The 22,951-nt window shown below is 46.0% G+C and overlaps 1 protein-coding gene across 1 annotated transcript in view; it reads left to right on the top strand.

The window, feature by feature from the left end:
• Window positions 1–3,509: 3,509 nt before the first annotated feature.
• SNX7 (sorting nexin 7) overlaps window positions 3,510–22,951 on the top strand; it is a 67,416-nt gene continuing 47,974 nt past the window's right edge. Inside the window, exon 1 of the mRNA XM_084851884.1 lies at window positions 3,510–3,735. Coding sequence (XP_084708010.1) covers window positions 3,529–3,735 — 207 coding nt within the window. The 5' untranslated portion in view covers window positions 3,510–3,528. The remainder of the gene's footprint in view (window positions 3,736–22,951) is intronic.

Here is a 22,951-nt window from a genome sequence, read left to right on the forward strand (position 1 = left end):
CCTAACTTACATTGGCCGGGTAATGTATGAATTGGGTTTTGCTGGCTTATGTACTTGGAAAGGCACAAGAGCAGGTGTGTTGCCTCGACATACATTGAAAACTTTCCTTGGCAGTATTTATAATGGATGCAATTGTTAACTTTGAAATACCAGGCTCCAAAGAGCTACTGTAGACACATCGAGGTGGCTGGGCATGCCCAGTGCAGTTTTTAAAACCTTTTTGTTACCTCTGTTTCCAAAGCTGAGAGGCAACTTCCCATCCTTCTTAGCCAATATTAATTAATTTATCCTTACAGTTATATCCTGCCCTCTTTCCTCTTGCAAGGAACCCAAGGTGGCTTACATGGTCCTTCTCCTCTCCATTTTATCCTTACAACAACCCTATGAGGTAGGTTAGGCTGAGAGTCAGTGACTGGCCCAAAGTCACCCAGCGAGCTTCATAGTGAGTGAAGACTAGAATCCAGATCTCCTAAGTCCCAGTCCAACACTCTAAACACTACACCACCTTGGCTCTCCACATATGGAACCATCCACGCACCAGGAGGTATTGGTGGGCTTGTACTTGCAGAAGCACACACACACAATCTTTAGAAATAAGCAAGCTCATTGAGGACTAAGCATGCTCAGTGGCCGGCTAGCTGCAGAATGCTGGCTATTGAATGCAGGGTGGCAGGAGATGGAAAACCAGAGGGGGGATAGAGTATCATTGAAGAGGGAATAGCTGTCTGGCTCTCCAATCTCCATGCAGCTGGTTCCACTTGATTCCAGCAGCATCCACCTATCCTCTCTCTCCAAATCTCATTTCTTTTCATAGTCTCTCTCTGCCGCTTACGGCTTCCTTTCTCTAGTTCCCTCTGGAATTGCTGCTCCCTCATGCAGATGGCAGCCACAATCCATGTTCTTTTGCTTTCTTGGTTCTTCAAGCTGTTTGCTCTCACCCAAACCTAATGCACATGACCCTGTACTCTATTGTAACTAAGCCAAAGTATATGCAATTGAAATAATACATAGTCTTCCCCTGCCTTCTCATGCCTCCATTTCCTTCCCCTTCCTCTTTTGTTTCCCTGTGTCTTTTTTAGATTGGAAGTCCTTTGGGGCAGGGACCTGTCATACTTGTTTTATATAAAGCACCATGCACATAGATGGCACTATATAAATATCCGCAATGCATAGCCTGCCCACGGTATTGTTTCTGCCCAGGGTACTGTTGGTTATGGTATAGTGTGACAGAATATTGGGGCACTTATGAATATGGTATTTCTGGGTCTAGCAAATCAAATCTGTGAGAGGAAAGGTGCCTTATGGGGGGGGCTGCATCCCACACCTAAGGGTACTTGTGTGGTGCTCTTGTCATCTCTATTTAGAGAAAGGGGGGAATGTGTGCTGGATTCAGATCAAGTGCTTCTGTCTCCTTGTCAAATGTGGATCGCATTGGTGGTGGGGCATTTGTGCTTAGAGGAAAGCGCTATCCCAGGGTAACTTCAATCATAATTATTCTGGTGGAGTTCCAAAGATATCATATTGATGCATCCGGCGCTGGTAACTACATAAGTGCCACCATTTTAAAGTCAGTGTCCAGCATTCCAGAAAGGGAGTCAGACATTCATGTTGGCCATCGTTTTGACTGCAGGATTAAGAGATTTAAATCCCATAGCTGGGTGCTTTGTTTATTGAGAGATGCTGCCAACAGGATAAACTGAGGCCAGAGCTATGCAGAGAGGATTTTAAAATGTTGCTACTGGCACTCCAAAAATGCAACGCTGTGTTCTTTAGTTCACAGCCAATCACTTGGAAACATGGACAAGCAAGCATTTTATGTGTGGGCTGTACATTTCTCTTGTGTAAGGGCAGACCACTGTCAGGAAGGCTAATCTCCCCATTTATTATCTCCAGTGAACAATACAATGTGAAAACAATAAAGGAATCACACGAGTTTGGGGCAATAGTGTAACATTGTACAGACATCTCTGGGGATCCATCTTCCACTGTCCCATTTAGAGCAGAGGTGGATAATAACATCAGGGCCTTTGCTTTGTTTAATTACCAGGAAGGTTTGCTGCAAAGCATCTTCATCCTTATGTTGGGCTACTTTAAAACTCTTTCTAAGTCGGCACAGTTTTGTGCAGAAGATGGCAGCAAATGTGTGTTTCCTACCACAGGTACCTGTGGGACAGAGCCCAATATGGCCAATCATACATCTCAAGTGTCTGACAGCCGGTCATACCACAAAACAGGTGGGAAAGGGTGCTCTGATGGAAAAACGGACAAAACCAAAACAGGCAGAAAGACACCCTAATGGTGATTTCTATGCGTTTTGGAGATGTTTTATACAATATGCAAATGAAAATAAGGACAGACTGAAACCACTGACAAAACATGGTAATTTATGAAAGAAATACATCAAAGAAATATAGCGACAGGATGAGACAGGCATTTTTAGGGCATGCAATCCTATCCATGTTTAGACAGGAAAATAAACTCCTACAAAAGTCCTACAGCTATGCTGGCTGGGACGTGCTGGGAGTTGTAGGACTTTTTTCTGTCTAAACTTGCATAGGATTATGCCCTTAAACGATATAAGGAATTCACTAGTAGTAACACAGACTTAACACTCTATCCACCTGATCAGATGATGCGTTGTTGGACATGTTGCTGCTTGTGTTTTTATAAGCTTAAAATCAATCAGTCAGTCAATCAATCTATGTATGTATGTATAGTAAAAACTGGTGGAAATGCCTTTCTTCTTCAGACCAAAGTTTATCCGTCCCGTCCAGTATTCTGTACCCAAGAACAGCCAGCCAGAAGGTTTGACATCCCTCCAACACCACCCTGCGAAAGTCGTGTGCGTTTAACTGCTGCTTGACAGAGGCAGGAAGCTTTCTCCCTCATTGCTAGCAAAGACTTCACCTGTTGCATTACTGGCTGCCCTGCATCTAGAGACCCGGGGAGCTTTGTCGGGGGGGGGGGGGGGACTGCGGCAACCGTCTCAGCTTGTGGGAAACCCTCAAGCAGAGCCTGATGGAGACGGTCTTCTTCTGTTCTTTTCTCTCTCCCTCCCTCCCGCCCCTTATCCCAGTGGAGGCTGGTGGCTCCGATGTCCGTGGGGCTATGCATCCGCTCGGGGTTTCGGTCAGAACTCTAAAGGAGCTATCCAAGGCCCTGAACCCCTTTTGCGGGTTGGGTTCAATACCCTGGATAGCTCCTTTAGAGTTCCGACTGAAACCCCGAGCGCATTCACAGCCCCACGGCCATCGGAGCCACCAGCCTCCCCCGCCTTGTCCTGTCCCAGGAACGGGGTTTGGGGGTACGTGTGGCCTTGAGAAGAGGTCCCGGGGCTCGCAGGAGAAGCCTTGACCCAGAGGCGACTTTCTACGCAAGGCTCCGAGCGCCTCCTTCCCCACTCCTGCGCAGGGAAGGACCGGGAAAGGGCGAGGAGCTGCGGCGGCCAATTGCCGCCCGGGAGGAGGGGCCCGAGCCGGGGATCGCCCGCCTCCCCGCCGGGGCGCCCCACACGCCAGCGAGGGAGGGATGGAGGCTGATCGCTGCCCGCCGCCGGGCGCCTCGCCGCCGTCCCCGCTCCCCGCTGGCGGCGAGGCGGCTGCACCCGCCGCGGCAGCCCCTGGCCTCGCCGAGCCGCCCGCGTGTCCCCCGGGCCCCGCTCGGGCCCCGCTCCCTCCCTCCTCCCCGGAGCCGCTCGAGCTCGACGACGACGAGGACCTAGAAGTGTTCAGCAAGGTACTCCAGCGCGGGGGGGACCCCGCTCCCTGCGGCGCCCGGGGAGCCCGGCAGCCCTCGGCCTTCCCGTCGGGGGCGGCGACCGGCGCAGCAGCCCTCCGCGGGAGCGATGCCCTGCCCCCCCCCCCAGCCTCCGGAGCCGCCGCCCCTCGCCCCGCTGGCCTTTGCTCCTGTGCGAGGCGGAGGCGGCGGCGGCGTGTGCGGGCGGCGGGGAGCGAGGCTGCCTTTCCCGTTTCCAGGGTCGCGGAGGAAACGTGACGGGGGCGGGAGGGAGGCCAGCGCCTGGAGGGGGCTGACGGGCCCGCGCCCGGGAAGCGCCGCGGCAGCGCCCGCTCCCGCCTCCGGCAGCAGAGCAGAAGCGCTCCGCCAGTTCCGGCAGGAAAGGCTGGCGTCTGGGCACTCCTCCATGCCCTTGGATGCGCCGCCTTGAATTGATGGCGGGAGAGGCGGGCGGGCTTCCCCCAGCCTGGCACCCTCGGGGCGGACTTTGGGACTACCGCTCCCATCATCCCCAGCCCGCATGGGCATGGAGGTCCTGAAGAACCCTCAGGTTGCGGAAGGCCGGGGCTTCCTAACCACACAGAACCGCTTGAGCGGATTTGGAGCGAGGTGGCAAAGCAAACTCTAAGCAACTCGCCCCTCAAACACACACACACTTTTCTTTTTTTCATTTTCTGCCTGGTTGCAGTCAGTATGCCCTGCTGCTCCATCCTCACGGGCCAGGAAAGCGCCTTAGTGCATGTCTCAAGACTGAAGGATGCTTTGTATTTGCCACGTGGGAGAGAATGGTGTGGAAAACAGGCTTCTTGTGGCAACCGGTTCCCTCTTTTGCCATCACAGTTGACAGTCCCTGCATGGGCCAGCACCCAGCATGTTTTGTACGGAGAGCCAGTCTGCCTGAACTCCTCTGTGACAAATCCCCTATGAGGAGAGGGTACATTTGAGGCCTGGCAAACTTGGGGACAAGAGTGGAGGCTCTCAATTTATGTGCTGAGTACTTTCGAACAATTTTCTGTCTTTTCTAATATCTCACTCTCTTTCGTAGGGGCTCAAGTGCGCCATAGATTGGGTCTTCATCCTACAGAGCGAGGCAGGTTAGGCTGAGAGGTGGTAGTGACTTTTCTGAGACCATTTAGTGAGTTTTGCAAGCTGATTTGGGTTCAAACCCACCTGTTCCAGGCCCAACGTTCTCCATGGCTCCTAATGCTGTAGCAGGGGAGGCAGGATGCCACCAGTATTGGCTTGGCCCACTAGCAAGCCATCATTTCTGGTCACCACTAGCCATTCCCCTCTCCCTAGTCTGTTCTGCAGCAAGAAAACCTGGGGTACAGAAGGGGGTGTCTCATCCCGCTGTGGCCTTTGGGGCAGGCAGAAGCCATGACAAGGTATCACATGCTGATCCTGAGCTAATCCAGTCCAGAGCTAAATGGGCCATCATGAAACATCTTCCTCTCCACCCTTCACCAGCTTGGGGTGAGGGATGTTTTTCTCTCATGTCATGCTAGACTTCAGAGGAGGCAGAAAGGTTTTGTACTTCTTCCGTCTGCATCAAAGCCTAGTGTGATGTAACAGAACCCTGCTTTCCCCCAGCCAGAGGTCTCCCATGTTGTATGGAGGAGGACCTATTGCCAGAGCTGGCAGGTGGATTTGAGGAGGCCTACAGGAGATATTTCTATGCCAAATGTGGGATAAAGGCCAAAGCAAATATGACATTTCTAGAGGCCTACTGCCTCACTTCTGGTGAGGTGTGCAACTTGTGGTTCTCCAGATGTTTTTGCCTACAATGCCCATCAGCCCTAGCCAGCATAGCTAATGGTGAGGGATCATGGAGGTTGTGGGCCAAAACATCTGGAGGGCCACAAGTTGCCCAGCCCTGCATTTACACTGCTGGTCAGCAACTACATTCCTCAGTGGGCAGAAATGTGAGGGACCAATTTACTCTCCTCTTTCTCTCGTTGCGCTTAGTGGCTGAGGATGAAGACAGAGGTGTGGTCTTTCCTGGCTGGGACAGAGAGCTGCAAGATGAAGGGTCGGCAGCACGGGCTGCGTGTGGGGCACTTTGCCTCCTCTGACCTGCAGCTCATTATGGGGAGGTTGGCCAGGGCTGAAAAAGACCACTGAAGGGGCATAATCAGGAAGAGTGGTCCAACTGGTGGTCAAGCGTGAGATGGCTTTGATGAGTGGGCCTCGAGCTCCCTCAATTTACTGAGCAGTAGCCGTGTTAGTTTACTGCAGCAAATACATCAAAGGGTCTTGTGGCACCTTAAAGGCTTTCTGGCCTAAGCTTTAATGGATGAAGTCAATCATAGTCTACAAAAACTGGAATAGATGTGTTCGCCCCAAGCCTCTTTGTTGTTTTAGCTCCCTATCAGCAAAATGGTTATGATGCCAACAAGAAGAATGAGTCATCAATGGACATTAGCGTCTGCCTTTGTTGTTTTCATGGATCCACTCTTGCTCAGCTGAGACTTAAGGCATGTCAATACAGGAGCCTCCCTTGGGGATGGCTTGGTGCATTAGCACATGTGCGGGAGACAGTATTCAAATGAGTGGAACGTACCGTGGGCCAAAACAGTTGTTGTTGTTGTTTATTCATTCAGTCACTTCTGACTCTTCGTGACTTTGTGGACCAGCCCATGCCAGAGCTTCCCTTACTTTAAATCTGAATTGGGCAGCTATATCTTGTTTTCATTTGTACTCTAGAGTAGGTGCAGGGGGTGCCGATCCAGATTGGGACCCTAGCATAAGAGGTAAGGGGGCTTTTAAGATCTGAATCAGGCTGCTTTAGTCTAGGGGAGGGGTGGGCAACTTGTGGCCCTCCAGATGTTTTGGGAGTCGTAGCCCAAAACTTCTGGAGGGCCACAAGTTGCCCACCTCAGCTCTAGAATAAAAATGAAAAAATAATGTCTGTTTTGGCCCTGAGGTGTCCGTGGCTGGGTGTTCTTTGGCTGCATGGACTAGATCACCTGTTCTGAGGTCCCCAGTCTGCCAGGCAGACTACTCAGGAGGCTAATGTGCACTGATGCTTCATTCTTCTTTTTGGCATCATAGCCATTTCAGTAAATCACCGATAGAGAGAGCTAAAACAACAGAGAGGCTTGCGGTGCCTTAAAGTGCCACACATTTTGTGCACAGCCACCTTTTGGGTTGCAGACATCAGATGCATCCTGCAGCTGCAATGAATGTCAAATGTGAGTCAGTTTAGGCATTAGGAAAATTCAGAAGATGCTCTGCCTCCAGGAATGGCTCCCTGGCCTGGTTTCTCTTTGCAAGATGAAGCAATCTCAGGAGATGGGTTCCTGCAGTCCACATTGCCAGGGCTCCACACAGGCCACTCCTTACAGGGAGAGAACAGCTCCCGGACTTCGTACATGCAGCCACAACTGCCTGTGTGGGAGTATGGCCACACCTGAACCGCAGACAGGCCACAGAGATGCAGAGGATTAACTCGGACTGGGCAATTTTTTATTAGTTCTGCATTGAAATACGGCATTGGATACAAGATGACATTGGATCAGGAACAAACATAAAGATATTTATCCCAAGCTCTCCAAAAATCAGTATTGCATATGAAAATGCCCCTTAAAATGGCAGGTGTCTGCAATATTTGATATTTTCAAAATTAGAGGTTTTCAAATTTAGGAAAACCACAGAATTTAGAAATTGTGTGAATTGTGATGTTCACAGAAAAAAACAAACTTTCCACCGTGTCCTGTAGTGAACCATACATTGGAAACCGGTATTCTGTGTTCTCCCTGTTAGCCAGCTTTGTTACAATTTAGGAGTCAGGCAACAGTGATACCCATGGTTTAAATGCATTCCTTGTGAACAGCCGACGGACACACACACACGCACGCACGCACACACCTCCCTTAGCTGTAAGTGGTAAGGCTGTAGCTCAGTGGCAGAGCAGCTGTCTTGCATGCAGAACATTCTAGGTTCAGTCCCCAGCATCTCTAGCTAGGGCTGGGAAAACCCCAGTCTGGAACCCTGGAGGACCACTGCCAGTCAGTATAGCCCAGCCTTTCCCAACCTGGTGCTCTCCTGGTTTTGTGGACTTCATCTCCCAGTAGCTCTATTCAGCATGGCCAGTGGTCAGGAATGCTGGGAGTTGTGGTCCAAAGCATCTGGGGGGGCACCAGGTTAGTGAACGCTGACTAGGCTAGATGGACCAATGGACTGACTCAATAAAAGGTAGGTTCCTTTTGGGCGGGGGTTGGGGGGGTGGAATTGCATGTGAAAATTGCCTGGCTTCGTGAATGCTGTAAAAGAGACACTACGGTTGCACTATGACCTGATGTCTGTCTTGGTTCTCATCCCATGAGTTGTTGATAGCTTGATGATCATGCCTGGAGTGTTACCATCATTTTTCAGCTTCAAAGTGCTGGTCAAAAATTAACTTGACATTGCCATTTGGGTTTGCTGTTAGAGAGCAGAGGATATGGGCTTTATTTATTGCATTTATACCCTGCCTTTCTCCCTCTCGCAAGGAACTCAAGGCGGCTTACATTATCCTCCTCCTCACCGTTGTATCCTCACAACAACAACCCTGTGAGGTAGGTTGGGCTGAGAGTCTGTGACTGGCCCAAAGTCACCCAGTGAGCTTCCATGGCCAAGTGGGGACTAGAACCCGGATCTCCCGGCTCCCAGTCCGTCACTCTCACCACTACACTACACTGGCTCTCATTCAGCTTTCAACTGAATAGGAAAAAAGGAAAGCATGGCACTGGAGGGTTGACTTGTAGTCATTCTTGGCTGCATCTTTAGTCTTTAGATTTCAGAAAGCCATGAATAAAGAGACATTCGGAAATTATCTTATGCCCCTTACTTAGTACACAGCATAACTCATTTTCAAAGTGTTTAACAGAGAATTATCTATAAATATAATGACACTTGTCTCTTTTGAAAACCACCTAGAGAGCTTTGGCTGTTGCGTGGTATAGAAACACCATAGGGGAATGATATTCATACTCATGGAGGAATTAAATCACTACATTGGGCTTGGGCGAGAGGACCATGGTGCAAATTCCTGCTCAGATGTCAAGTTTGCTGGGTGGTTTGGGGCCAGTCATTGTCTTAGTCTAACCTATCTCACAGGGTTGTTGTGAATTTATTCTGTCTGGAGCTCATTGGAAGAGGGGCAAATGCAAATACTATAGATAAAAAAAGGTTAAAAAAAAATCCATGTCTAGGTAGCACTAGCATATTGATACATTGTATCCTAGGTGAGTCTTTTGTTTTGATATATTGTATTCTAGGAGAGTCTTTTGTTTTGGCCACTTGCGAAGTTATTGGGTTGAGGGGGCTTAAACACACCTTATTAATCACGTGTAGCTTTTGAATGCCTTCAGAGAAGAATGTGATGATCAGGAAAGGTCAGCAGAGCTTCCTTCTGTGAGTTCTGCTGACCTGCCCTGTTCTGGAAATAAGCATTTCAGGTTATTTTTAGAACTGCAAAAGCCCTATTGCACAAGTAGTCTTTCCCACAAGCACATGGTCATAACAGGATGCTACCCATAATGTGTAATTTAGGCCTCAGCCCATTAATATCTGCAATATAGTAATAATACTGGCCTACCTTACAGAGTTGTTATACAGAGTAGACTACAATAATGGACATGAAATGCTTTGAATATTCTAAAGCGCTATATAAATGTATAGTATACATGTTTACTCAGAAGTAAGCCCCATTGAGCTCAGTGGGGCTTGTTTCTAGGTACATGAATATAGGTTTGCAGCCTAAGCATCATTATTACTTATTCTTTTGGTTTAGCTCAGAATTTGATTTGAAAGGCAAGTGAGGAGCATTGGATGTGGAAGTACAAATTCTTGCAAAAATACATGATGGTAAATTAAGCATGACATATTTCACTTGCAAGAAATTAGTGACTAATAGTCATTCTGTATTTCTCGAGTTTATTAAACAGCAAGATGTGCATTTGAATCTGTTGCTTTGATCAAAATGTCCGGATCCTTGCTGGTAGGCAGGAATACCTAGGACACTAACTTGGGTCAGATCAAGTCACTACATAACTTAAGCTATTTACTTATTATTTATATATTAAAATATATTTCTATCCCACCTTTCTACTAAAAGAGATATTTAAGGTGGCTTACAAAAAAATAAAAATAGTGTAACATCATAAATACAATAAAATATGAAACCCTATCAAATACAATATCTTTTTCTAAAGGACATGATTCAAGTAGAATACAGAGAATACAGCTTAAAACATTAACATAGCAGCAGATCAAATGCTGACAGGAGAATAGTTTTTATACATCATCCGAAGGCCATCCAAGATGGAGTGAGGTGGGCCTGCTTAGGGAGAGAGTTCCAAAGCCTAACACAACCAGTAAGAAGACCCTCTCCTGTGTCCCAATGAAATGTGGTTCAAATGTTGGAGGGACACAAAGAAAAGTGTCTCCAAAAAATCTTAGTGAGAGGGCAAGATATTGGTTGTTGGTTCAGGTGGGCCAAGGAGAACTCATTCTCCTGGTTCTCACATAACAGTAAGCCATGGTGTGGTTTGTTGAAATGTGGCTTGACTTTGACCTGGTTTGCATGATCAAAACAGCAGTACGTGCCAGGGTGTGCTGTGTGGGATTGCATATTCAATTGGTTGTTGTTGTTGTTGTTCAGTCGTTAAGTCGTGTCTGACTCTTCGTGACCCCATGGACCATAGCATGCCAGGCCTTCCTGTCCTCCGCTCTCTCCCGGAGCGTGCTCAAGTTCATATTCATTGCATCGGTGATGCTATCTAGCCATCTCATCCTCTGCTGTCCCCTTCTCCTTTTGCCTTCAGTCTTTCCCAGCATCAGGACCTTTTCCAGTGAGTTTTCTCTTCGCATTAGGTGGCCAAAATATTTGAGCTTCAGCTTCAGTATCTGTCCTTCCAGTGAGCAGTCAGGGTTGATTTCCTTTAGGATGGACTGATTTGACCTCCTTGCAGTCCAGGGGACTCATAAGAGTCTTTTCCAGCATCACAGTTTGAAAGCATCAATTCTTTGGTGCTCAGCCTTCCTTATAGTCCAGCTCTCACAGCCATACATTACTACTGGGAAAACCATAGCTTTGATTATATGGACCTTTGTTGGTAAGGTGATGTCTCTCCTTCTTACTATGCTGTCTAGGTTTGCCATAGCTTTCCTCCCAAGGAGCAAGTGTCTTTTAATTTCATGGCTACAGTCACCATCTGCGGTGATCTTGGAGCCGAAGAAAGTAAAATCTGTCACTGCTTCCATTTCTTCCCCTTCTCTATGCCAGGAAGTGATGGGGCCAAATGCCATGATCTTAGTTTTTTTAATGTTGAGTTTCAAACCAGCTTTTGCACTCTCCTTTTTCACCCTCAACAAGAGGCTCTTTAGATCCTCTTCGCTTTCTGCGTATCCGAGGTTGTTGATAATTCCCCCAGCAATCTTTATTCTGACCTGTGATTCATCCAACCTGGCATTTCTCATGATGTACTCTGCATATAAGTTAAATAAGCAGGGTTACAATATGCAGCCTTGTCATACTCCTTTCCCAATTTTGAACTAATCGGTTGTTCCATGTCTGGTTCTTACTGTTGCTTCTTGACCCTCATACAGGTTTCTCAGGAGACAGGTAGGGTGGTCTGGTACTCCCATCTCTTTAAGAATTTGCCACCGTTTGTTGTGATCCAAACAATCAAAGGCTTTAGCGTAGTCAATGAAGCAGAAATAGACATTTTTCTGGAATTCTCTTGCTTTCTCCATGATGCAGCGAATGTTGGCGATTTGATCTCTAGTTCCTCTGCCTCTTTGAAACCCAGCTAGTACTTCCGGTAGTTCTCGGTTCACATACTGCTGAAGCCTAGCTTGTAGGATTTTGAGCATCACCTTGCTGGCATGTGAAATGAGCACAATTGTTCGGTAGTTTGAACACTCTTTGGCATTGCCCTTCTTTGGAATTGGAATGTAAACTGACCTTTTCCAGTCTTGTGGCCACTGTTGTGTGTTCCTAATGTGTTGGCATATTGTGTGCAGCACTTTATCAGCATAGAACCGATCAACCTCAGCTTCTTCGGCCTCAGTGGTTGGGGCATAGACTTGAATTACTGTGATGTTGAACAGTTTGCCTTGGATTCGTACTGAGATCATTCTATCATTTTTGAGATTGTACCCCAGTAGTGCTTTTCCCACCCTTTTATTGACTATGAGTGCTACTCCGTTTCTTCTAAGGGATTCTTGCCCACAGTAGTAGATATAATGGTCACCTGAATTAAATTCGCCCATGCCTGTCCATTTTAGTTCGCTAATTCCCAAGATGTCGATGTTCAATCTTGCCATCTCATGTTTGACCACCTCCAGCTCACCTTGATTCATTGATCTTACATTCCAGGTTCCTAAACAATATTGTTCTTTATAGCATCAGATTTTCTTTTCACCACCAGACACATCCACAGCTGAGTGTCCTTTCGGCTTTGGCCCAGCCATTTCACTCTTTCTGGCGCTACTTGGAAATTCCCTCTGCTCTTCCCCAGTAGTATATTGGACACCTTCCGACCTGAGGGGCTCATCTTCCGGCATCATATCTTTTAGCCTTGTGATACGTTCCATGGGGTTTTCTTGGCAAGAATACTGGAGTGGGTTGCCATTTCCTTCTCCAGTGGACCACATTTTGTCAGAACTCTCCGCCTTGAGCTGTCCATCTTGGGTGGCCCTGCATGGCATAGCTTATGGCTTCACTGAGTTATGCAAGCCCCTTCGCCACAACAAGGCAGTGACCCCTGGCTGCAATTTGTTGTCTCATGCAAACCCAGGGACTGTTGATTATGCGAGGTTTAAAGAACCCTCACATAACCCTACAAGAGACCATAGGTTATGCAAGGGGTTTTAACCCTCACATAACTCACGGTCCCCGGGTTTGAACAACACAACAAGCAACAGCCAAGCATTGAATATTCAAAATGCCTGACCACATGCGCCAACATGCACATCTCAGCTCACTGTGGCTTAAATAAGCCATGTGGGCTGTTGGATCATGTGAACTTTGTGTCTGAACCCATCCCTGCAAACAACCCATGCTTTGTTAACCAGCTATAAACCACAATTAGAACCCATGGTTTGTTGTTGGCTTACAAAGTCTGGCTTGTTTAAACCATGGCTTGTTGTGATTTCTGAATCCAGAATGGTGGCTTATCCCTGGCTTCTTTACACTGTCATTTGCCCTGCAACATAGGCACCTAGGAAGAGGAGACTGAAAATGAAACCTGCTCTGAAGATTGACAAAATGGACAGGAGAGAAACAAACCAGAAATAGGGAAAACAACCCACATTTGTTTTTGTTCATCTTCAAGACAGTTCATGGCTAAAGCAACAAACTATGGTTAACATAAAACATGGCTTAGCATTAATGCAAATGCAGCCATTGTCAAAAAAGTAGTCTGTGGCTTAGCGCAGAAGGACAGGAAATGGGCAGAGGCTTGGAAAATAGGATCAGGCAAGGCTGGTCATCTGGGAAAGGAGAAAAAACAAGAGTCATGTGGAAGAGACAACTTGAATGTGGGCAGAATGTATATGACTGAGGGCTGCCCTGAGTCAGGAAGTTTTAAATAGGACTTATAAACAATCAAAGGCCCAGAATGAAAGTTGGTTGGGGCTTGAAGAATTTTGGTGATCAAATGGTGAACCTTGAAATGCAGCAAAATTCAGTTATTTCCGTGATCAATTTCTGATCTAAAACTATGCCAAGGTATTACAGTACACTAACTATTGGTTCAAAACCAGCTGTTCGCCATGGCAGACATTCAACCCTGCCATTTTCCTAAAAATTAAGCAAAAGAACATTCACAGAGCAGCTGTAGGGGGCAACACACATTTTTCATTCCTGAAAATCTTTGTTCACAGAACTGTTTATGACAGAAATTTATGGAGCGAAAAATCCAAATGTCAGCATCCTAAGAGTTGACTGCTAGATTTGCTACTGAATATAAGCCTAAAAGGCATTAATGAATCATTTATGAATTGTACACTTCCTAATGTTTAAAAATAAACCCAGCTAATGCTGAAATAAATATTTCTGCTTCTGCTCTGTCTACAAGATCTTTTTCTTTTGGTAAATACTGTAAGTCAACATTTTAATACTTGAATGTGCCATTTCTGAGGTTCTTCAAAAGAAAAAGCAATTTCTGTCAAGTGGGCTTTGGGGAAGATAACTGGGCTGGAATGTATATCTACAGGGGAAAGATGGGTTGATGTGATGCAGGGCTGAGCAACTTGAGGCTCTCCAGATGTTTTGGCTGACAACGTCCATCAGCCCTAGTCAGGATAGCCAACATGAGGAGAGTAAGTCCTGCCACCACCCACTCATCACCTGCCCTATATCCACTACTGCTCCCACTCTGAGCTTCACCCTGTTCCCCACTCTTTTTTGTTCTGTCCCCTTTCTCCCACTTCTCTTTTCACTCCTTGGACCTTTCCCTGACATACCTTTCTTTGTGAAGGACAAATTTTATGAATTCCTGGAGAAGAAAGCTATCAATGCTGGAGGTACCGTATAGTCCTGATGTCTATATGCTACCTCCAGAATCAGAGGCAGTATGCCTGTGTAGACCAGTTGCTGGGGAACATGGGTGGGAGGATGTTGTTGCCCTCATGTCCTGCTTATGGGTTTCCATGGGCAGCTGATTGGCCACTGTGTGAACAGAATGCTGGACTAGATGGACTTTGGTCTTATCTAGCATGGCTCTTCTTATGTTTTTATATCTGGGGCCAGCCCTGTATATGACCAAGCTCACCTCACAATCAGTAGAGCTGTAAGGTGGTCCCCAAAATCTAAATGAAATTGGCTTGTTTTGGGAAGCTGAGTTAGTTTCACATCTTATAGAATCATAGAATAGTAGGGTTGGAAGGGGCCTACAAGGCCATCGAGTCCAACCCCCTGCTCACTGCAGGAATCCAAGTCAGAACATCCCTGACAGATGGCTGTCCAGCCTCGTCTTGAATGCCTCCAGTGTGGGAGAGCCCACTACCTCCCTAGGTAATTGGTTCCATTGTCGTATTGCTCTAACAGTCACAAAGTTTTTCCTGATGTTCAGCCGGAATCTGCCTTCCTGTAACTTGAGCCCATTATTCCATGTCCTGCACTCTGGGATGATCGAGAAGAGATGCTGGCCTTCCTCTCTGTGACAACCTTTCAAGTACTTGAAGAGCGCTATCATATCTCCCCTCAGTCTTCTCTTCTCAAGACTAAACATGCCCAGTTCTTTCAGTCTCTCTTCATAGGGCTTTGTTTCCAGTCCCCTGATCATCTTGGTTGCCCTCCTCTGAACCCTCTCCAGTTTGTCTGCATCCTTCTTAAAGTGTGGTGCCCAGAACTGGACACAGTACTCCAGATGAGGCCTAACCAGTGCTGAGTAGAGGGGAACTAGTACTTCCCGGGATTTGGAAGCTATGCTTCTATTAATGCAGCCCAAAAGAGCATTTGCCTTTTTTGCAGCCACATCATGTTGAATGTTGAAGAGCACTGTGCCCAGGACTGAGCCCTGCGGTACCCCACTCGTTACCTCTCCCCAGTTTGAGAAAGTTGATAAGCACTCTTTGAGTCCGATTCTGTATCCAACTGTGGATCCACCGGATCGTTGTTTCATCTAGCCCACTTTGAGCTAGTTTGCTCATCAAGATATCATGGGGCACTTTGTCGAAAGCTTTGCTGAAGTTGAGGTATATGATATCTACAGCATTCCCACGGTCCACAAGGGAGGTGACTTGATCAAAAAATGAGATCAGATTTGTCTGGCAGGACTTGTTCTTGGCAAATCCATGTTGGCTTCGAGTAATCACTGCATTGTTTTCAAGGTGCTTACAGACTGATTGCTTTATCATCTGCTCCAGAATTCTCCCAGGGATTGATGTCAGACTGACTGGTCTGTAGTTCCCAGGTTCCTCCTTTTTACCCTTTTGGAAGATAGGGACAACATTAGCCCTTCTCCAGTCATCTCACACTTCCCCCATCCTCCATGATTTCTCAAAGAGAATAGACAGTGGTTCTGAGAGTTCTTCTGCCAGTTCCTTTGTCACTCTAGGATGCAGTTCATCTGGCCCTGGAGATTTGAACTCATTCAAACTAATTAGGTGTTCCTTGACCATATGCTTATCGATCTCAAGCGGCAATCCTGCCCCTTCAGCCTGTACTTCGCCTTTGCCAGGGGGGTCATAGACCCTCTTTTGGGAGAAGACTGAGCCAAAGTAGGAATTGAGCACCTCTGCCTTTTCTTTGTCATCTGTTATCGTTTTTCCATCCTTATTTAATAGCTGAACCACCATTTCTTTCCTCTGCCTTTTACTATGCATGTAGCTGAAGAAAACCTTTTTTGTTGTTTTTAGCATCCGTCGCTAACCTCAGCTTGTTCTCAGCTTTACCCTTCCTGGCACCATCCCTGCAATTCTGTGCTGTCTGCCTGTACTCTTCCTTTGTTACTTGGCCTTCTTTCCACTTCCTATATGTGTCCTTTTTTGTTTTCAGGTCATCCCTAAGCTTTTTGTGAAGCCACATTGGCTTCTTCTGTTGTCTTCCACCTTTTCTTCTTGTTGGAATTATTTGTAATTGTGCCTTGAGAATTTCCTTTTTTAAAAGCTCCCACCCATCTTGGACTCCTTTTCTTGTTAGCATTGCTTGCCATGAGAACTTACTGATCATTGTGCTGAGTTTATTAAAATCAGCTTTCCTAAAATCCAGGGTACGCGTTTGACTACACTCAGCTTTTGCTTCCCTTGGAACCAAGAACTCAAGCACAACATGGTCGCTTTCTCCCAGAGTTCCTGTAACTGCTATTTTATCCACTAAGTCATCTCTGTTGGTTAGGATCAAGTCAAGGATAGCCGATCCTCTAGTTCCTTCCTCTGCTTTCTGTAGGAGGAAGTTATCTGCCACACAAGTCAGGAATTTCCTGGAGGGGCCATGTTTTGCAGAATTTGTCTCCCAACAAATATCAGGCAAATTGAAGTCCCCCATTACTACTACATCATGCTTCCTTGAAACATTAGCTATTTGCTTTTCAAAAGTTTCATCCTTGTCTTCTCCTTGATTGGGTGGCCGGTAGTAGACTCCGACCACCAGGTTCCTTTTTTTCTTTGCTCCATTTATTTTAACCCAGATGCTCTCGATGGGGCTACCAAGCTCATCCTCCTGTATTTCTGTGCAGAGATATGTATTTTTCACATACAGTGCAACCCCACCTCCCTTTCTGTTCCTCCTGTTGTTTTTGAACAAGTTATATCCTTCAATTGCTGTTTTCCAGTCATGAGAGTCATCCCACCAAGTCTCAGTTGTACCTATCAAGTCATAATTTCCCTCCTGTATTAAGAGTTGTATTAATCATATCCCTAAATTAATCATTTAATACAGGGATATTAATCATATCCCTGTATTAATCATATCCCTGATGAATATACAGTGGAGGTGAGGAATAGATTTCAGGGATTAGACCTGATAGACAGAGTGCCTGAGGAACTATGGACGGAGGTCCATAACATTGTTCAGGAGGCAGCAATGAAATCCATCCCAAAGAAAAAGAAATGCAAGAAAGCCAAGTGGCTGTCTGATGAGGCTTTACAAGTAGCTGACGAAAGAAGGGAAGCGAAAAGCAAGGGAGAAAGGGGAAGATATACCCAACTGAATGCAGAGTTCCAGAGAATAGCAAGGAGAGACAAGAAGGCCTTCTTAAATGAACAATGCAAAGAAATCGAGGAAAACAACAGAATGGGAAAGACTAGAGATCTCTTCAAGAAAATCGGAGATCTCAAGGGAATGTTTTGTGCAAAGACAGGCATGATAAAGGACAAAGAAGGCAGGGACCTAACAGAAGCAGATGAGATTAAGAAGAGGTGGCAAGAATACACAGAAGAACTATACAGGAAAGATCTGAATGTCCCTGATAGCCATGATAGTGCGGTCACTGAACTTGAACCAGACATCCTCGAGAGTGAAGTCAAGTGGGCCTTAGGAAGCATTAGTAACAACAAAGCTAGCGGAGATGACAGTATTCCAGCCGAGCTATTTAAAATCCTAAAAGATGATGCTGTTAAAGTGCTGCATTCAATATGCCAACAAATCTGGAACACTCAGCAGTGGCCACAAGACTGGAAAAGGTCAGTTTACATTCCAATTCCAAAGAAGGGCAACGCCAAAGAGTGTTCAAACTACCGCACAATTGCGCTCATTTCACATGCCAGCAAGGTGGTGCTCAAAATCCTACAAGCTAGGCTTCAGCAGTATGCGAACCGAGAACTACCGGAAGTACAAGCTGGGTTTCGAAGAGGCAGAGGAACTAGAGATCAAATCGCCAACATTCGCTGCATCATGGAGAAAGCAAGAGAATTCCAGAAAAACGTCTATTTCTGCTTCATTGACTACGCTAAAGCCTTTGATTGTGTGGATCACAACAAACTGTGGCAAATTCTTAAAGTGATGGGGGTACCAGACCACCTTACCTGTCTCCTGAGAAACCTGTACGAGGGTCAAGAAGCAACAGTCAGAACCAGACATGGAACAACCGATTGGTTCAAAATTGGGAAAGGAGTACGACAAGGCTGCGTATTGTCACCCTGCTTATTTAACTTATATGCAGAGTACATCATGAGAAATGCCGGGTTGGATGAATCAGAGGTCGGAATTAGAATTGCTGGGAGAATTATCAACAACCTCCGATATGCAGACGATACCGCCCTAATGGCAGAAAGCGAAGAGGATCTCAAGAGCCTCTTGTTGAGGGTGAAAGAGGAGAGTTTAGAAGCTGGTTTGAAACTCAACATTAAAAAAACTAAGATCATGGCATCTGGCCCCATCACTTCCTGGCATAGAGAAGGGGAAGAAATGGAAGCAGTGACAGATTTTACTTTCTTGGGCTCCAAGATCACCACAGACGGTGACTGTACCCATGAAATTAAAGGACGCTTGCTCCTTGGGAGGAAAGCTATGGCCAACCTAGACAGCATAGTAAGAAGCAGAGACATCACCTTGCCGACAAAGGTCCGTCTAATCAAAGCTATGGTTTTCCCAGTAGTAATGTATGGCTGTGAGAGCTGGACTATAAGGAAGGCTGAGCGCCGAAGAATTGATGCTTTCGAACTGTGGTGCTGGAGAAGACTCTTACGAGTCCCCTGGACTGCAAGGAGGTCAAATCAGTCCATCCAAAAGGAAATCAACCCTGAGTGCTCATTGGAAGGACAGATAATGAAGCTGAAGCTCCAATATTTTGGCCACCTAATGCAAAGAGAAAACTCCCTGGAAAAGACCCTGATGCTGGGAAAGACTGAAGGCAAAAGGAGAAGGGGACGGCAGAGGATGAGATGGCTAGATAGCATCACGGATGCAATGAATATGAACTTGAGCACGCTCCGGGAGAGAGCGCAGGACAGGAAGGCCTGGCGTGCTATGGTCCATGGGGTCACGAAGAGTCGGACACGACTGAACAACAACAACAACAACAAATTAAGAGTTGAAGTTCGTTCTGTTTGTTTCCCATACTCTGGGCATTAGTAAATAGACATCGAAGACCATGTGCTTCATAGTCTGGCTTTCTTCCTACATGTTTTTGAAGACTATTATCGGGCGCTATCAGAGCTGTTCTCTCCGTTGCAGTGCACGCGCCTATGTCCATTGTTACCCCCAACTTTATATCTCCCTTCCCCGTAGAATTCAGTTTAAAGCCCTCCTGATGAAGTTATTCATGCTGTGGCCAAACACATTCTTCCCATCCTTTGTGAGGTGCAACCCGTCCCTAGCCAACAGCCCATCTTCCAGGAAGTATAGCCCGTAGTCCCAGAATCCAAATCTCTCTCATTGGCACCACCTTCGTAGCCACTCGATGGGGCTGCCAAGCTCATCCGCCTGTATTTCTGTGCAGAGATACGTATTTTTCACATACAGTGCAACCCCACCTCCCTTTCTGTTCCTCCTGTTCTTTTTGAAAAAGTTATATCCTTCAAAATTGTAAGCTCTCAGGGCCAAACTACATATGACATTAAATGCCTCTTCTTATGTTCCTCTTATGTTTTTATGTACTGCCATTGTGGCAGCTGTGTCGTCTCTTTGCTGCTGACAGGAGCAGAGATGGGCCCAGGGAGACAGGCACAGTGGCTGCATTGGCAGTAAGCTGAGTGGCAGGAGAGTGCAGAGATGAGACAGGGGCAAGGATGGGGAAGAACATAAGAAAAGCCCTGCTGGATCAGGCCAAGGGTTCATCTAGTCCAGCATTCTGTTCACACAGTAGCCAACCAGCTGCCCATGGGAAAACCACAAACAGGACATGAGTACAACTGCACCTCCCACCCATGTTCCCCAGCAACTGGTGTACATAGGCATACTGTCTCTGATTCTGGAGGTAGCATATAGCGCTTTCCCTGCCACCTTTACGGTATTATTATTCTTCATTATTATTTATTATTTATTCTTCATTATGATTTATCCTTCATTATTTATTTATTTATTTGATTTATATCCCAACCTTCCTTGCAAGGAGCCCAGGGCAGCTAACAACCCACATAAAACAGTACAATGTATAAACACCATTAGAATCCTAACTCTAAAATTACAAACATAATAAAATACAATAAACCACCACTAAAACAGATGGAATGCTTACTTATATCCCAAATGCCTGTACAAATAAATACGTCTTTAGCTGGAGCCTGAATGTCAACAGTGTTGTTTGTTTATTTTATTTTATTTTATTTATTACATTGATATACTGCCCAACTGTCGAATGCCCTCACACTGGTTTGCAGTCATTAAAAGCAACCAAACTTGAGTTTGCTGATAGGGTCAGTGATCAAAAGCCTTCTCCTTTCACTGATAGTGACAGGGCAGCAGAGGTGGTGAGATGGGGCTTCAATATTTCAGTCATACACACTCTTTCTTAGACTTTAGGGGTGACCACCATCGTCCAAAAATCTGCTTCATGTATTTAAATCCCATCCACCTCCATAGCCAATCACATTGCATGTGAATGTGCCTAAGAAATGCTGTCCGCTCTCTTTTTTGCTGCAGAGAAGTGTTAGGAGGAGTTAGGGTCGGCATGCGGATCAATTGGGGTCTCAAATATGGAGCCTGTGGGCACTAATGTGCCCATGAACACTTCTCTGGGTGCCCACCAGGGTCCCTACACCTCTTGATTTTTATTTTATTTCTTAAGATTTTAAAAAAGAAAACCACCTTTTTGAAACTGGGAGGCTGGCTTGCTGCAAAGCACAGTGGTGCTCTCCAGTGCCATCTTTATCAGGGTTCAAAAGACTGGTTTTCTGTTTTGGAGCTCAAACCCAACCTCTGCCTTGTTCTTGGGCAAGTTCCTTTTCTTGTAGACTCAGCAATTTGGCTTCTGGGAAATGAGTGTTTTGTGATCGGCCGTGCCCAGTATGGCAAACATTTTTGCGAACGGCTAAGCCCCCCATGGCAGCCATTTTGTGAAAGTGGCCGCAGCACTCGCTCAAAATTCCAGATGTGCCCATTGACCCGAAATGGTTTGGGACCCTTGTTCGGATATTGTCAAATCACTGCATACTATTTGACCACAGTCAAATATTCACTGAAATTAATAATACCACTCTGTGGTGGTAGGTTACCTTTTTAAAAAAAGTCTTTACACGGTCGTATGTTAGCAAGGGCAGGACATGAGGGCTGCTTGCACCCGAGCCCTGCAACAGTAAAGGGCAAACCTACAGACTAGCAAAGCTTCTTCTACTTGGCACCTGCTATAACTTCTCTAAACAGGATCAGGACCACAAGTAATTGCCAGTGCAAAGGTGGTGATCTAGGGCTCCATCTGGCTTGCACGTATTGTATTCCCCGACTGTGGAATGCTCTTCCAGTGAGGGCTGCCCGGCATCAACATTGTCATCTTTTCAGTGCCAGGTTAAGACTTTGCTCTACTCCCATTTCACAGCATATGATGGGCTTCTTAATTTAGTTGTTTTATCGGGTCCCGTTATTTTATTTTTATTTTGTTTTTAGCTGTTTTAAAATCATTTTAAATTATTTGTATACTTTAATCCCTGTTGTAAGATACTGGCTTCCAAACCAATTGGATTTATTATTTATTATTATTCCATTTATATCCCATTTTTTCTCCTCTTGCAAGGAACCCAAGGTGGATCACATGATCCTCCTCCTCTCCATTTTATCGTCACAGCAACCATGGGAGATAGGTTAGGCTGAGAATCAGTGACAGACTGGCCCAGAGTCACCCAGTGAGTTTCATGGCTGAGTGGGGACTAGAATCGGCATCTCTCAAGTGCCAGTCCAGTACTCTAACCACTACACCACACTGCCTCTCCGTTCCAAGTTTCTGTTTATTCAATGGACATTCCTTTGGTTACTGTATTGAAACACCATTTGAGATATTTACATCCCTTCCTTGAAAGGGAAGCAGCCACTTGCCTGTCTCCAGATTGGAATTTTTTACAAAAACCAGGTTTTGCAAACATTAATAGAAGTGTTCCTACAAAATCAATATTAATATGAAGGAGATTCCCTTGGTGCCATGCTCCCTCCATGTATTCATCTGCAAAATTTGCTGCCTAACCAAAACATTTTTTTTCTAGTACATGAGTACCTGGGAGTAAATTGACTTCATACATCATTCCTTGCAGCGTGCACAATGGAAACAAAACAGCTCCCTAAGTGATGAAAAATGAGAATCTTAAAACTGTCAAGTTTAATAATCCAGATTATTACTCAAAAAACATAAACATGAAGTACATACAATTTAGAAAATAGCTGACTGCGTAGCCTAGTGGTGCCCCGGAGCATCAAAACCTTGAATGGAGTCTTAGAAGATAATAATGTAGGCCGTCACCCATTCCTGAGGCATGAGAAGCAGAAGACTTTTTTATTCTGGATCTAGAGCTGTAGCTTCTATGTTTGAAAAGGTTAAAAAGCTATTCTGGAGAGAACTACCTTTACAGTTTGCCTGCTTTAAAATCTGCCTGGCATCCATGAACAACTTACCGCAACTTTGTGCCTCCAGAGCAAGTGTAGTGCAGTGGCTAAGGAAGTGGATTGTCAGCCAAGAAGGTCCCAGTTCAAATCTCGCCTCTGCCATTTAGGCGAGCCACATTCTTTCAGACTCAGTCACCCATCGGCAATATCTGGGAAGAACAAACTCATATATCAAAGGCCTGTTGGATGGATTGTTTAGGTCAGGATGGGGCAGGCAACCTGGCACCTTCCAGATGTTTTGGACTACAACTCCCACAA

Source organism: Heloderma suspectum, chromosome 4, assembly GCF_057233095.1.
Source record: "Heloderma suspectum isolate Gila_16-S chromosome 4, 16-S_ref, whole genome shotgun sequence".
Lineage (NCBI taxonomy): Eukaryota > Metazoa > Chordata > Lepidosauria > Squamata > Helodermatidae > Heloderma > Heloderma suspectum.